The 14051-nt window shown below is 37.6% G+C and overlaps 1 protein-coding gene across 3 annotated transcripts in view; it reads right to left on the bottom strand.

The window, feature by feature from the left end:
- MCC (MCC, WNT signaling pathway regulator) overlaps positions 1–14051 on the bottom strand; it is a 184047-nt gene that overhangs the window by 27006 nt on the left and 142990 nt on the right. For all 3 annotated transcript variants that reach the window (XR_003570542.1, XM_027878017.1, XM_027878018.1), the window contains 6 exons: positions 8813–8959; positions 8421–8510; positions 7597–7745; positions 5725–5865; positions 4460–4560; positions 1734–1917 (listed from right to left, as the gene is read on the bottom strand). Coding sequence is in view for 2 of the 3 variants with exons in the window: in XM_027878017.1 (XP_027733818.1) it covers positions 1734–1917; positions 4460–4560; positions 5725–5865; positions 7597–7745; positions 8421–8510; positions 8813–8959 (812 nt within the window). In the remaining variant the exon portion in view is untranslated. The remainder of the gene's footprint in view (positions 1–1733; positions 1918–4459; positions 4561–5724; positions 5866–7596; positions 7746–8420; positions 8511–8812; positions 8960–14051) is intronic.

Genomic DNA, 14051 nt, shown 5'->3' with positions numbered 1-14051 from the left:
CTAAAACGTCTCTCTTGTGCACACGAACGTTTACACTCATATTTTTACATTTCAAGACATAATTTATAGTGATGAAATTTGAAATCCTATGCCACTTTAAACATACTCTGATGAAACTTTAACTCCTCAGTCCACATGTTACATGTAAATATACACGCAGTGCCAGCTGGCCACCAAATGTTCATGGTGAACAATGTGCACAGACACAAATACAGATACATCCCTCTCTTATCCTCCCCCTCAAACCCCCCAAATTATGTTAAAGAAAGCAAGGACTATAGAGACCATATTCCTACCAAACACTGGCAGTGAAAGACTAAGAAAGCAAATACTAGAAGAGGAACAACCCCTCCTTGCCCATAATTCTCTCCTGTCAATACCAAAAATTATCTACACTGTTTTTCAAGAAAAAAAATTATGCTTTGACTACATGCAAGATATGTCACGAGGAAGAAAAATACCAAGGTAGTTATGGACAACCAAAAATGGCCCTTTCAAACAGTAGAATGGAAAACAAGCTCAGCTTAGGTGGAGATGTTACTACATGTAGCCACATACACCACATTCACATACAGGTGTAGATATGGCATAAAACATGGCAAGTCAAGCACTTGGAACAGCTTTTTGTAATTTTTTTCCAAGGTTAGTAATTTCTACATAAAGATACAGCCTTCTTGGACTGAAAGTGCACCACAAAACTTCTCTGAATAAAACATTAAAATTTACCTCACACTAGGACCCTGTTCCCTCAGATTACCTTTTGCTCACTTTTTAGCTATTCCATGCCAGTCATATGGCAGGAAATTAGAACCTTTGGAGGAGGCATCAGAAAGAAAAGGAAATGATATAGTACTAAAATAAACTTCTGAAGTGTCAAAAAAATGACAGCATTTGAATAAAGAACTGGCTCAAAAACTGAATTAAAATGAAGTTTTAGAGTGAATCTAAGAAACCAAAATAACGCTTCAAAGGAAAAATGTTCATCTATATTTATCCAGGATGCTTGCCAAATTTGTATCCATACACAAGCACACAGAGTACAATTACACCACTGGCAGGCAAAAACTTAAAATGAAGCTGCTGGAAGATATATTTGAACCGGAACACTTCTGCAATAATAGCTCATCCAAGTTTAATTATTTTATAGGTCTTCAGAGGAACTGCAACATTCAGTCTTTCCAGGAGGGACTCACTCTGTTCCACTCCACGTGTGAAAAGAACAGCATGGGAAGGAATAATTTGGAGGGGGGTAAAGAGTAATGAGAAGGAAGAGGAAACAGTTTAAAACAAAATGGGTAAACTTGCAACATTAAAAAAAAACAATTCTTGAGCACTCCAAAATGCTAGTGGAAGCATACCTCAGGTCTCTGGTTCTCTGTATGTCCGTGCTGTCTGCATACAATAGATATGAGTAAGAAGTACCAGATTTGAATTCCAATCAAACAGCCACAAAGTCAGTGAAGTAAAACAAACGTAATGGTTTTGACCTTTATGAGGAAGATCAAAGTCCAGAGTCATCCACTTGCAACAAATTTACACAAAACCCTTCTTGTCTGGAGTTGCTCAAAGTCTAAAGATAATCAGACCACTGAGGCATGGTGACTTACAAATCAAAGCATAGAAAGCATAGAGGGACTGAGGTGAGGGAGGCAGATCAGCAAACACAATACAACATAACTTCTGGTCTGAAATCAAACACTTGGGGACTAGGAGAGCAGAGGAGCTGCAGTTACCTTGTGTGGCTGTTGGATGAGAGGCTCTCCCAGGGCTGCACGCTGCAGCCAGTGACTGCATAGGCTCCCCCGCAGCTCCCATCTAGTTTCATCAGCAAGGCTTTTGCTGCGTTCTCAGCTGTCTTCCTGCAGTCATGAGCTCTCTTAAGCATCTGTGTGATGTTTTCATCACCTGTCTGGTCCCCTAGTTTTCAAGCAAAAAAATCTGTTTCAGAGCTTTGGGGAAGGTGAGAGAAGTCAAAATAAGAATTCTACACACTCTTAGTTTATACTAAAACTATAAAAACACATTACCAGTATGTGAGGTAGAAGCAACTTCACTTCTGTGGTAAGTGGGCTACCAAGCTGGAATGCACCTCTGTCCGAGTCACAAGCTCCAGCTATTTGCTGTTCCCTGCACATGTCTTAAATGATGTATTATTTTAGCCAGCTTGTCTGTTTCAAGGGTGTGCACCGTGCATTAAGATTAGGCTCAGATGCTCAAATTATTAACACACTGAAAAAGCCTCAGACTAAATGATAACTCTCCCTCCAATCAGTCCAGTGCTGTTCCACAGGGTGGCTATTTCCAGGGCTTCTTCTCAAAAGCACCTTGACCTCAAGCCTAATGGTTTGCCAGAACACTTTTGTACAGGTTACCTTGCCAGCTGGAAGAATGGCCTTACTGCCTAAAAGCATCCTTTCAGTGTTTACAGCCATGCATACTAAGCCAAAAGAAAACTAGCACTGGTGTTTATTAATTTGTTATAATTTCCATCTGTGCAGCTGGTAAGACATCCCTTCAGCAGAAGCAGGACTGAAACCACCGTCACTACTCCTACAGTCCTCCAGCTGCAGTTAAGTCATTAAAGTATGACACAGAAAATCTACAAATATATTTATAAATTAATGCTACAATATATTCATATTTTACCAAACAGAATCCAAATACGTCAGAGATTAAAAAAAAAAAAAAAAACAAAACCACTTTGCTCTAAGTCAGATTTTAATTTCATCCTTGTTTGTCCATATGTTCATCCATACTTCACACTTGCTAAGTGAAGTGCCTGCACTAGAAAGAACATTAATGAGGAAGAAAGGAAGGGCGAATGTTAAGAGCAGTTGGACATGCTCGGATCTAAGTGATGCAACTCCCATGAATTTTTCACTCCACAGACGTTGATATAAAACATGACTGATCTTCAAACCAAAAATCTGTTATTTTATCTAGGTGTGTTAATCAAATTTCATGGTGAAGTAAAGGTACAAAAAGCATACACAACTTCCTCCAAGCTGTGTTATGTAATGGGAAATTTGCACTGTTTCTTTCTCAGGGCTGTAACTGGTAATACCATAATTAAGAGCTGTAGACATACACCTACACAAAAACTAAACTACAGTCTCTTTCATAAAATGCATGTCAGATGAAACCCTACTGAAACCCAAAGTATTTCTCCCCTCAAAAATTTCTTTTTGCCTTTTAAATGAACAGAAAACCCAAGACTAAACTTGCTTTTGCTGCTCACTGACCTCTACCAGCAGGGAAAAGACCCCCAGTGCACTGTGAAAAAGAATGACCAGAGCGCAGAAGAAAAGTGGAAGAAAATCTCAGACATCCCCTTTACTTTTTGGTGCACTGTACACGCTGCACAGGTGAAACAGGTACACAAAGGCCTGCACTGAGCACTGGGGGAGATACAAAATAAGGGGCATGGAGAGCAACACAGCGATTGCAGGCTGAGTGCATCCAGTCATCTGAAACAAGAGGCTGACAATGTCAGTCCTGTGGCTCTAAAACCAGACAGTCACTCTATCTCCAAAAGTTTTCCATTTACATTTCAGTGATTCCTCAGAAGCTACTGCCATTAATACACTGGGTAATTACTATGCCTCATCACAACATGAAGGGTTATTCTTGTCCCTCTAAAGGTTTCCCTTCTTTCTGCTTTAAGATTGTTGTGGCTGCTTTCTCCTATCAAAGGAAGGAATAAGACTATGACATTCAGATTTAACTTTCATCATGTAAACACGTCTTTCTATCAGAAAAGTGCAGCCAACAGCAATGTCAAGCTCCACACACTTCTGAACTGTACTGTACCTATGATTGTGGCTTGTTTCATTTCTTAGCAAGCAGCATATTAAAAAACAACACTTAGCCACATGATCAACTAACAACAAAATAAGAGAAATCCAGAACATACGGGCTAATATTCCTGACAGTAGAGTAAAACAGAAGATAGAACATTTAAAAATTTCAGAGCAAAGGTAAAACTGGGGAGGCTGTGAAAAAATTACAGCTTTTTAAATTTTTATTTGTAATTACTCACTGCTACCATGGCATTGTCTTAATCCTATTTTTTCATGAACTATACTCAGTTTCTTGGGGGTCAGTCTTACTGGTTCAAACAGAATCGGCACTTGCAGTTACCACAGCTGTGTGGCCCTAAGGCACGTATGGTCACAAGTATTGTTTAATTATCCAATTCTGTAGAGTTGCATGCCTGTAGCAGACTCAGCCCTGCACGGTATCCCCTTGTGATACCATCCACTGGTGAATTTAAATTGCTCTCTTTTCCTTTCTTCTTGTTTTTGGAGGGTGTAAAATAATGTAATTAGTTAAAAACAAGAAAAGACCAGAGAGCATTCTTAAGTAATGGGTCATAAGATGAGTCACCACTGCAACCAACTCTAATGCTAACTGACATGCAAAAAAAAAATTTAAATGAAGTGATTCATTGACATCTTACCAACAGAACCAACACCCGCAGCTCTGAACTGCCCAAGAATGAGACTCTGCTCACTTTCTGCCAATGCCAACAGCAGTTCATATGCTTCTATGCACTGTTCACTGAAAGAGAAAACAAATCACAGAAAATAAAAAAATCACACAAAATATCACCTGTGGTTTAGAGGGGAAGAATACCTGCAAGAGCAACAACAACAACAAAAGAAGAATGTATGATTCCCTACTACTTGTCCTACAGCAGGGATATTAGATAACATAATACATATATCTTCTATCACAGCCATTCAACATTCTCTCCTTCCTTTTGACAGTGCCAGTTGACCTCAAGTACTGCAACAAGATAAAAGGGAAGAGAATGACCTGATGTGAAGGAAGTTCTAGAAGCATGTTTGAAACACCAATACAAATGGTGATCAACAGGATCCCTTTGAGAAATTATACAAAATACACTATTCTATACTCTACAAAATAACTGCAGTATACAGACTGTAGTAAGAAGTAAAGAAGATACATGAAAAATACTTCTTGATCTGTCCTGGCTGCAAGATTTTCTTTCTTACAACAAAACAGTTTCCAACTACAGTTGTGAGTCAGTCATTCATTCATGCTGCATTCTAACATTTTTTTTGAAAAAATATATACTAGTACACCTATTTCCAATTTACATCTCCTTGTAATTTGCTCAAGGCAGTTGGTAAGAAAACACATTTTTTCAAAGGCACACAATTTGTCTTAAGACAAGAACTGCCTGTTTCAAATTAGCTGTAATTGAAGGTGTTAAATGACACCACCTTTTACATACAGTTTGAAGCAAATTTAGATATTTATTACCAAATACTAAGCAATTAATCCACAATTCCAACTGATGTAATACAAAGTCATTCTGAATTATGTGAAGTACAATACTATTGTTTGGCCCACTGGTTTGGTGAAAGGTGCCTAATACAGAGAACCTGTATCTTAAGACCGTATTCAGTAGAGAGAGTCTGAGCCTACACACAATCCCTAATTCAAATGTTAATTCAGTATTTAAAAATGAAGAGATAAATCTGCATATTCGTTTTACATGCTGGAGAACTAGACTTGAAATACAGTGTATCAGTAACTTCAGTTCAGTAGTACTAGTTTAACCAAAGGGACTTTTTCTCAGGAAGGAAACAAAGACAGTATTACTATGGCACACTAACAACTTCACTCTCAAAAGCTTCTGTTAAGTTTCGCCTTGGCTCCCTCTTTTTCTGAGATACCCTCTGTGTAGGCACATACCTGTACTGCAACGCCAGCCTGAGGGCCGTGGCGTTGGACTCGTACTTCCCAACAAGCATGCTCATCCTCTCAGCATTGCTCTTGCACTCTTCCAGTGTTATTGTCAGTAAGTCATTCTGGGATTTCAAGTGTTCAATACGGCTGTAGAAAAAGAAGTAATTTGCTACCTTCAAGCTTAACTTGCAGTCATTGCTCTGAAAACTCTAGAACAACCATAATTTAAAACAACAAAAATCATTTGGTATACAGACTTCCTTTTTTTTTTTTTTTTTTTTTTTTAAAGGAAGATGGTAAACTCCATCAGTTCTGTATCCCTTTATCAAGAGCCAAGAGGACAGAAATTTCTCTTAGTACAGCCTCTTCTTCTTCTCACCTTCCCATAAAGCATAATCACAACCCTGTGCAACAGCAGCAAGCATAAAGTTATATCCTATTTTGTTACGGTGAAAGACTGCATAGGACAGTTTCATATTAACCTTTCACTCCATTTTTCTGCCTCAATTCCTCACTTCCTGCTGCCACATTTGCTTCTTGTTTCAAGTGGCATGTTCACTAGTGCAACTGGAGGGGGTGTGGGTAGGGATCATACAGTGGTATAAATGACTCCTTTCTTTGGAAAATCCAGAATAACCACCTGAAGTCATGGTTTGGTTGTGATTAGAGAGGGAACTTCCAAACCATGAATGAGGTTTCAGTGAGGCAATGTAATCTCCGAATGTTCTGGCAACAGTTGAACAGAAGCTACATTGTAATACTCTTCTCAATAAGGTTAACTCTGAACATGAAAATGAAGCTTCAGAATATAATTATTACTGTTTATTCTCTGTGCTGATAACTGCGCTACACATCAGTGTACTGTGCCTAAATGTAAAAGGTGGACATACACCAAAAACAGGCCAAAAAATTAAAATTTGGACAAGTAGCTAATGAAGAAATCAGTGTCATACAGGACTCTAAAATCACTGTCTTCCTAATAAAGAAGAATGAGAATGGCTAGTGTACCCTTTATTCAGTGATCAGAATAAAGTCCTGATTCTCAGATGCTTCACTTTCTGTATCTTCTTTTGACACCTTCTATAAGGATACATGCTGTCAAAGCATAATCATGCAGTGCACAGAAAAAAAAAAGAAGAAGGAAACAAAGATCACATTTTGTAACACTACAAAAACATGACCTATAAATAAAAGAGATATTGTACTGAGCAGACTAAATTTGAGCTATCTGTGGGGAAGTGAGAACTTGGACTGAAACACACCAAGACACGATTCTCAAGTTTCTGATCCACAGTTTTGACTTTTATGTGCCAACAAAAGACATGAAGTATTGGTTTTGATAGAGCCTATTGAACGATAACACTAGCAATATTTTAAGAAAACCAGAAAGCTGCAATCACTCTTCCACAGACAGAAATCTATTTACTGGTATATATGCCACACCACCACATGAATACATTTATGGACATAGTTAATGCGTTATTCTGTTTCTTCAGGACAAAACAAAGCAAGCTAATTCCAGAATAATGGAGACTATGTTATGGGAATCCCTATTTCTATCAGTGACGAATCTTATGAAAAAAGATGCCATGACTATTTGGTTACCCACAGAGAGGGACACTCTACAGTACAAACTCTCACGGGTGAAGGTTGCTGTGCTGATCTAATAACACACAACCAAACTGTCATACTCATGGAAGGAATCCTTTGCATATGTTTCGATTTTCTCTTCAGCACCTACATTCTATGTTTATCTGCAACTGCCACTGTTGAGCCTGGACTGAATTAAGAAATGTTCAAAAAGGATAAAAATGTAGTAACTTTAACAAAGCTAATAAAAGGCAACAAATGTGAGCATTATCTACCTTTCCACCTTACCTATTTAATCTCTCTGTCTCCACTTCAAACTCTCGAATTTTACTTTCAGAGATAGCAGATCCATGCGAATAGAGAGTTTGGAAGATTTCCTGGATGTTGGAGCAGTCTTGCAGGGAATGTGCCAAATGTTCAGCCACAGTACTAGACACCTGCACAGGGCCGTTAATAGATTATTGTGAATAGATAACCACTGGATTTCTCCCAAAAGCACTCTGCATTGAGAACTGCATTTGCTCACATGCACTTATTTCAAGGCATTCATTATTCAGTTTTTGTTATGAATTTTACATTGAATAGAATATTTACAAGATTCCACCTTTAGAAGCCATTTTGTTTTAAAATTCTACTAACCAAAGGCGAAGGTCACTATTTCATCATACATTTAAAAAGCCTGCTACGCAAGTTATTTATGTTCTTGAAAGCTTAGCAAAAGGCTAGAGCCAAGTTCTTCAGTAAATCAAATATTAACACACAGTAACAGCAGCGTTATTGATTTACATTGGCATTTCAAAGCAGAACCCAGTTCAATATTGAAAGTTGTGAAATGCAACTGGAGAGTCATCTTGAAAAATATTTTGGAGGAAATGACTCCAAAATTTTCCTCTTGAAGTCACTCAGAGAATGATTTCTAGACACCAGTTATGAGAAAATGAGATCCTAATACTGGGTGAAATATTCTTTGTTGAAATATTTTCCTCTAAATAACTTTTAAAGTATTTGCAGTTAGTCCATATATTAATTTATTAAGAAAGCAATGCTGCTTTTATTGGAACACAAGTCATCTTCAGAAGGTATAATGAATGCACATAATTATTAGTCCTTACCCCTATGCTGCTGATTTCTGATCCTAAGACAGGTCTATCAGATGATGAAGACTCTGATCTTGTCTTTGACAGCTTCACTCTTTCAGCAATCTGTAAGTCAGAATGCTGCATAGGTTACATGGCAATAAAGTTCATGAAGTTTACACAAAACGCATCTGTGCTCTAGCAACACTTGCAAAACTGAAGTAAACTACTATAAAATTGACCCTGTGCTGTAACTGAGAGAACTACAATCATTAATACTTAATTCCTTCCTACAGTTCAAGTTCACAGAGCTGCTTAGAAAACATTCTGGGGATTCTAGACACCTTCCAGTTAATCCTGCGCAGAGCAAAACAAGGCCTGCTTTCCCCAGATAATGAGAAAGGTTACTAAAACACATAAGAGCTCACCTTGGCAATGGGAATGTCGTTGCTGCTGCTGCTGGTGCTCAGCTCTCCCGTGCTGGGGTTGATGGGTCGATTGGCAGAAGTGAGACGGCTGGGGCTGGACGGGCCCGTTGCCTGCACACTCTGCAAACGTGTCTGCAGCTCCCGAACCTACAGAAAAACTCAGCATTCTTATTCTCCCATGCATATGTTTTAAATAGTTGAAGATTTTTCTCATTGTGTAACCAAGTTTAATTGCTCCTAGCTTCAGCATAGAAGTTATATTTTTGTACCGCGGTGGCTATGAAGTTTTCATGTGAGGAGCAGATGAGTGGATGTTATTTTAAAATTCTATTGTTTTCAGTTTTTTAAAACTATTTGCAATGTGGAAATACACAAATATAATACTGTAAAGCAGTTATTCAAAGTTTCAGCTTGTTTTATATAACCCCTTCAGTACAGCTGTACTGCATGTATAGAAATTATTCTCTCTGGGGCAAAACTAATGCTCCAGCCTAAGATAATGATGCCTAAACAAATCCATTGACAATCCTGCTGGTAATGGAAAACTCCAGTTGAAAAAACCCCTCTTGACATCAATAAATCAGAGGATGACCTTGTCATATTTAAAGGTTAAAGACATTCAAACATTAATCACGCTTTAAAAAGTACAGTTAAGTAAAGCTAGCATATAATGAATAATGTACAGACAAAAGAACCCCAGCAAAGTACCCAACCAACAGCCTGCAGAAGCTCTTTGTAAACACACACTGCAAACATTGCATGGTCCTCAGAACACATCAGATACTTGCAGAACTGATGTCAAAAGATTTTCAGTACTGGAAGGTTGAAAAAAAAAAAAAAGAAATGTCTGCAGGAGCCAAACTATAGCTGAGCTAAAGATTATAGTGTTTACACTGGAGTAATTCTTCACAGACAAAGAATAAATGGTCTGCTTAACACAACAATTATGCCACAAAGTAAAGTGACAGAGCTCATTTTTCCCACAGATCTCAAACACAGACTGTGAGATGAAAGAAGGGGCAAGCAACTATCTGAAGAGGAAATTCCCCTGAAAACAGAGTTTTCCTTCAATATGCAGGTTTCTGTGCTCATTTTGATGGAACAGTTCCTCTGCAAAACAGAACCGGTGGAATTTCAACATTAAACAAATAAAATAGAAGTTTAGACCATTTGATATATTCCCCTGTATATAGAATGAAATGCAACTTTGATTCCTACTATGCAAAACAAGGTGGAATTTTATACTAAATACAATACCTTTATACAAAGAAACGATTAAGGAAGCAGAAATCCCTTAGTCAAAAAATATGAAAGTGCCCTTAATGCTTGGGCTTTCTTAAGTTGTAGGTGCACATGGTGCACATGCTTCAACTCTGCTTGAAGCATCAGCAGTTGTGTACATAACACAACATAAACAGATCTCTACAACCTACTGCAGTGAGGAAAGAGTTAAAGTTGGAACACTCTCGAGTCACCAAACCAGTATCTCATACCTCCTACAATTCTCTACCCTCTGCTTCTACTCCCTCAAGAGTATCCCTGCCTTTCTCCCTGTGTTTTATGCAAACTGAAGGTTAGACTGCCTGAGCACTTACTATCAAAAGAAATTCTAGGTATTTGCAAATTAAAAAGAAAAAAAACAAGAAAAAGAAAAAACCCTGTGTGTTTTATCTAACAGAGTGCAAGAACTGTATGCTGCTAATAAAAAGCTGTAGGTGGCAAGAACAAAAGCACAAGCACACAAAGCCTAACTGCACTCACAAGTTCCCTGTTCAGTTGTGGAGGAGTGCTACACCTTAAACAATATGAATGCAAACAACTGAAGTACACAAAACCTCAGAACAAATCCCCAGTGTTTAAAGCAACTTGCTGAAAAATGGATATGGGTGCTTGACCCAGAATTATACATCTTAGCTGCAGTTATATCATGAATATAACTGAGCAGTGTATAAAGTGCATACTTATAGCACTTCATATTTATATTTATAGCAGGTGTCTTCTACATATTTGCAGCTGAGGCCTCCTTTGTTCACACAGACATATATAATTTCAACATGGCTACAGCTGCACTAATGCAAACCTTAAGGACAGAAGTGTTCTACTGATGCAAACCAATCATTTCAGCCTGTTGATATGCATAAAGCTGAAATAAACCATGCATGCACATTTTTCCTTGCAGATGTGGAATGTCAGTGCAGATAGGATTTGTACTGTGGCATTAACACTGGGGAAAAAAAATAGAAAAAGCAACCCCAAAACTTCATTAAATTGAAATTACTATTTATAACTATTTCTTTTAACCCAGATTGTTCCAAACTAAATTCCACAAGTGCTTAAGCTACAGCACTGTTTATAAGCCAAAAAAAAAAAGAAAGACCACTACAGATGTATTCTTTCAGATCCTTACCTCAATATCTGATTTAAAAATTGCTACAATATTGACCTATGCCTCGAAGCTACTTCTGGACAATTTCAGTCCAAAGGCAAATAACATTCTAAATTAAAGTGCAATCAGGAAAGAGTGTGTTGAAGTTGTTTAAATGTTGTGTTCATTGACTCTAAACTTTAAAACTAACTTGTGTAAAGACAGCATTGTACAAAAATTTAATGCAGATAGATTTCCTTTAGTCTATGTTTTATTAGTGAGCAGCAACTACTGGCCATCATTACAAAGCCAATTATTCTTAAGGATCTGTAAAACACTAACAACAGGAAGAAAAATGAACACAGCTAAGGCAACATGCAAACATTTCTCAGGAAAGCATTTCTAAAAGAAAACTCAGAGCACAGCACAGTCATTCATCTACGCAACCCACTGCTTCAATATTGTATCATAGAAGCAACCACAGCTTAAAGAAGCTGCCTGCTCATCTATACTTCTTGAGGTGTTTATTCAGGGCCCTATTTCTGAAATTACATGCTGAACTGATTGCTATAAATAACCGCACTAACTTTAGCAATGCTAAGTACTGGATAGTAATTTGGAGCAGAATAACGAGGCAAGATTGACCTGTAAAATCACGAATCTCAGAATTCATACATTCACCAAGCCAGAATCTCATGATTGTATTGCCCACCCATCACACTGCCCAGAGACACCTTAAGTAACTATTTCTGATCATCAGAACCTCCCCTGTAAATAGATGCAGCATCTCCCTAGAAAGTACTTTTCCACACTTGTAGCAATTCTAAAGGAAAAACAAAAAAAAAAACCACAAAGAACAGGATTAAAAAAAAAAAAAAAAAAAAAAAAAAAAAAAAAAAAAAAAAAAAAAAAAAAAAAACCCAAAACCAAACCAACCAACCAAACAAACAAAAAACCACCATAAAAACCCCCAGAGTTCAGAAGAGCCAATCTCTTCTCTGGATTGGTGAACACATGAGTTATGAAAATACTAGTTTTAAAAGCATGATAAAAAATTGTCTGATCCCCTATACTCCATACTTCTAACACTCTTTAGTTGTCATTACCAATAGAATAATAATTATTCTGAAGATTATGCTAATTAGTAGAAAGAAGGTACCTGCAGTACTGCACATGAGACAAAATGAACACTTGAAAATGAGAGAAGGGAATATCTTACACGAAATGGATGGCAAAATTAGCAAAATCCAATGGGTAAAGACAAGTATAGAAACAAACCCAAAGAAGTTCCACTGAAAGACAGGAACAGTGTGGATTTGTGAGTTAGGGAGGAATAACAAGGAAGAATTTAAAGAAAAATTTCTAGAGTCCTTGCATTATATTAGTTTAAAGATGGAAACATCCAGAAAGGTATGGAAATTGCCATGGACTCTCAAAGCTCTAAATTGAGATGGAAAGTGACTGACAGACAGATCTAATTATATGATCATAAAAAAAAAGGAGTAGAGAATGGAGAGGAAAAGGAGAAATCCATGGAAACATCTGTGAAATTCAGAATTAAAAAAAGGAAAAGGCAAATATCTTCTAAACAGCTGGAGCAAGTCCAAAGAATTACAGAAGTAAAGAAGTGCTGGAAACTTAGAAAGAGCAGGAGCAGGGGTATTAAGTGAGACACAAGGCAACAGAGCCATTATACTTCAGACCAAAGGACAACCTAGCTACGGAGAGAAGTCCGGTGCAAACAGATGTTCTCAAGTTATTATGAAGATGTAAGTAACTGGAAATTTTATTTATCAATATTTGATGTTTAGCACTGAACCAATTGCTTAGCTGTGTTTTTATTTTTTTTTCCCTTTGAATGATGAAAATTGGAGTAGAAAATAGGGAAAAATTAAGCATATTTCTTGTGCATACCTTAAGAACTAAATAAAAGGACAGCAAGGGGCTGACACATTCCAGCAATGCTAGATTTAAGAAAGACTTCATAAGTTATTAACAGGCATCACAGACATATTTGCAGAAATGCATCATGGTTATAGAGAAATACTTCAGTGAAATATTGTCATTATCTGTAATCATGAATCTAAGAACATGTTTTCAGTCTTTGTATTTTATACATGCACGCTCACAACTACAAGATTGATTAACATACCCTAAATAAAAAACCAGAGCTACAAACTGCCTGCTTTTGTCACTGATTTCCACATTCAAAGGACACCTGCTCCTTTTGTTTTTAATCCAGTTTCAAATTACATGCCTGTGACTCTTTTCCTTCTACCCTACTTGTGACCTCTTTCATCAGGCAGTATCTTTGAACCCTTCAAGTAATAGCACTTTTCCCCCCAGCATTTTAATACTGCTTTATTTTTTTCCCTGTTATATGAAGGAGAAAGATGAAGCACAACAAACTACAGGACGTGAACCTCTCCCCACTTTCTAAATTATTCACGCATACTGAAAATCCATGGAGGGAAAGATGTCAAACAAAACATCAGTGTAACAATTCAAGCTGCTGTGAGTGGTGATGGCCCTTCCCAGCCAAAAGCATCCCTAATCTTTCATTTAGGCTAGTGGTGATTATTTTCAGCCAGATAATTTTCAGTCTCTCTTATATCATGAGCACCAGAACAAGCAAGGTGTATGTTCCGGCAGATTGTCTCTTGGGGTTGACTGAGTATGGTATAGAAGTCTTTCCTGGTATCTATAAGGGCCATCTCCTCAAGGAATTCTCTGGAGCTAGATGAGCTTAGACCTGCAGTCATCAGCTGAAAGGAGGCACTTGCAGAATCGGTGTCCTCTGCAGAGATGTCTGCTTTCAAAAAACGTATAAGAACTTAACTGCCACTAGTGGCGCTACCCCCCTGGCAGATCCGA

Source organism: Empidonax traillii, unplaced genomic scaffold (assembly GCF_003031625.1).
Source record: "Empidonax traillii isolate 1590-97213 ecotype Southwest subspecies unplaced genomic scaffold, ASM303162v1 scaffold37:size1818073, whole genome shotgun sequence".
Classification (NCBI taxonomy): domain Eukaryota; kingdom Metazoa; phylum Chordata; class Aves; order Passeriformes; family Tyrannidae; genus Empidonax; species Empidonax traillii.
The sequence above is the reverse complement of the archived record's forward strand: the minus strand, read 5'-3'. Positions and strand labels throughout refer to the sequence as shown.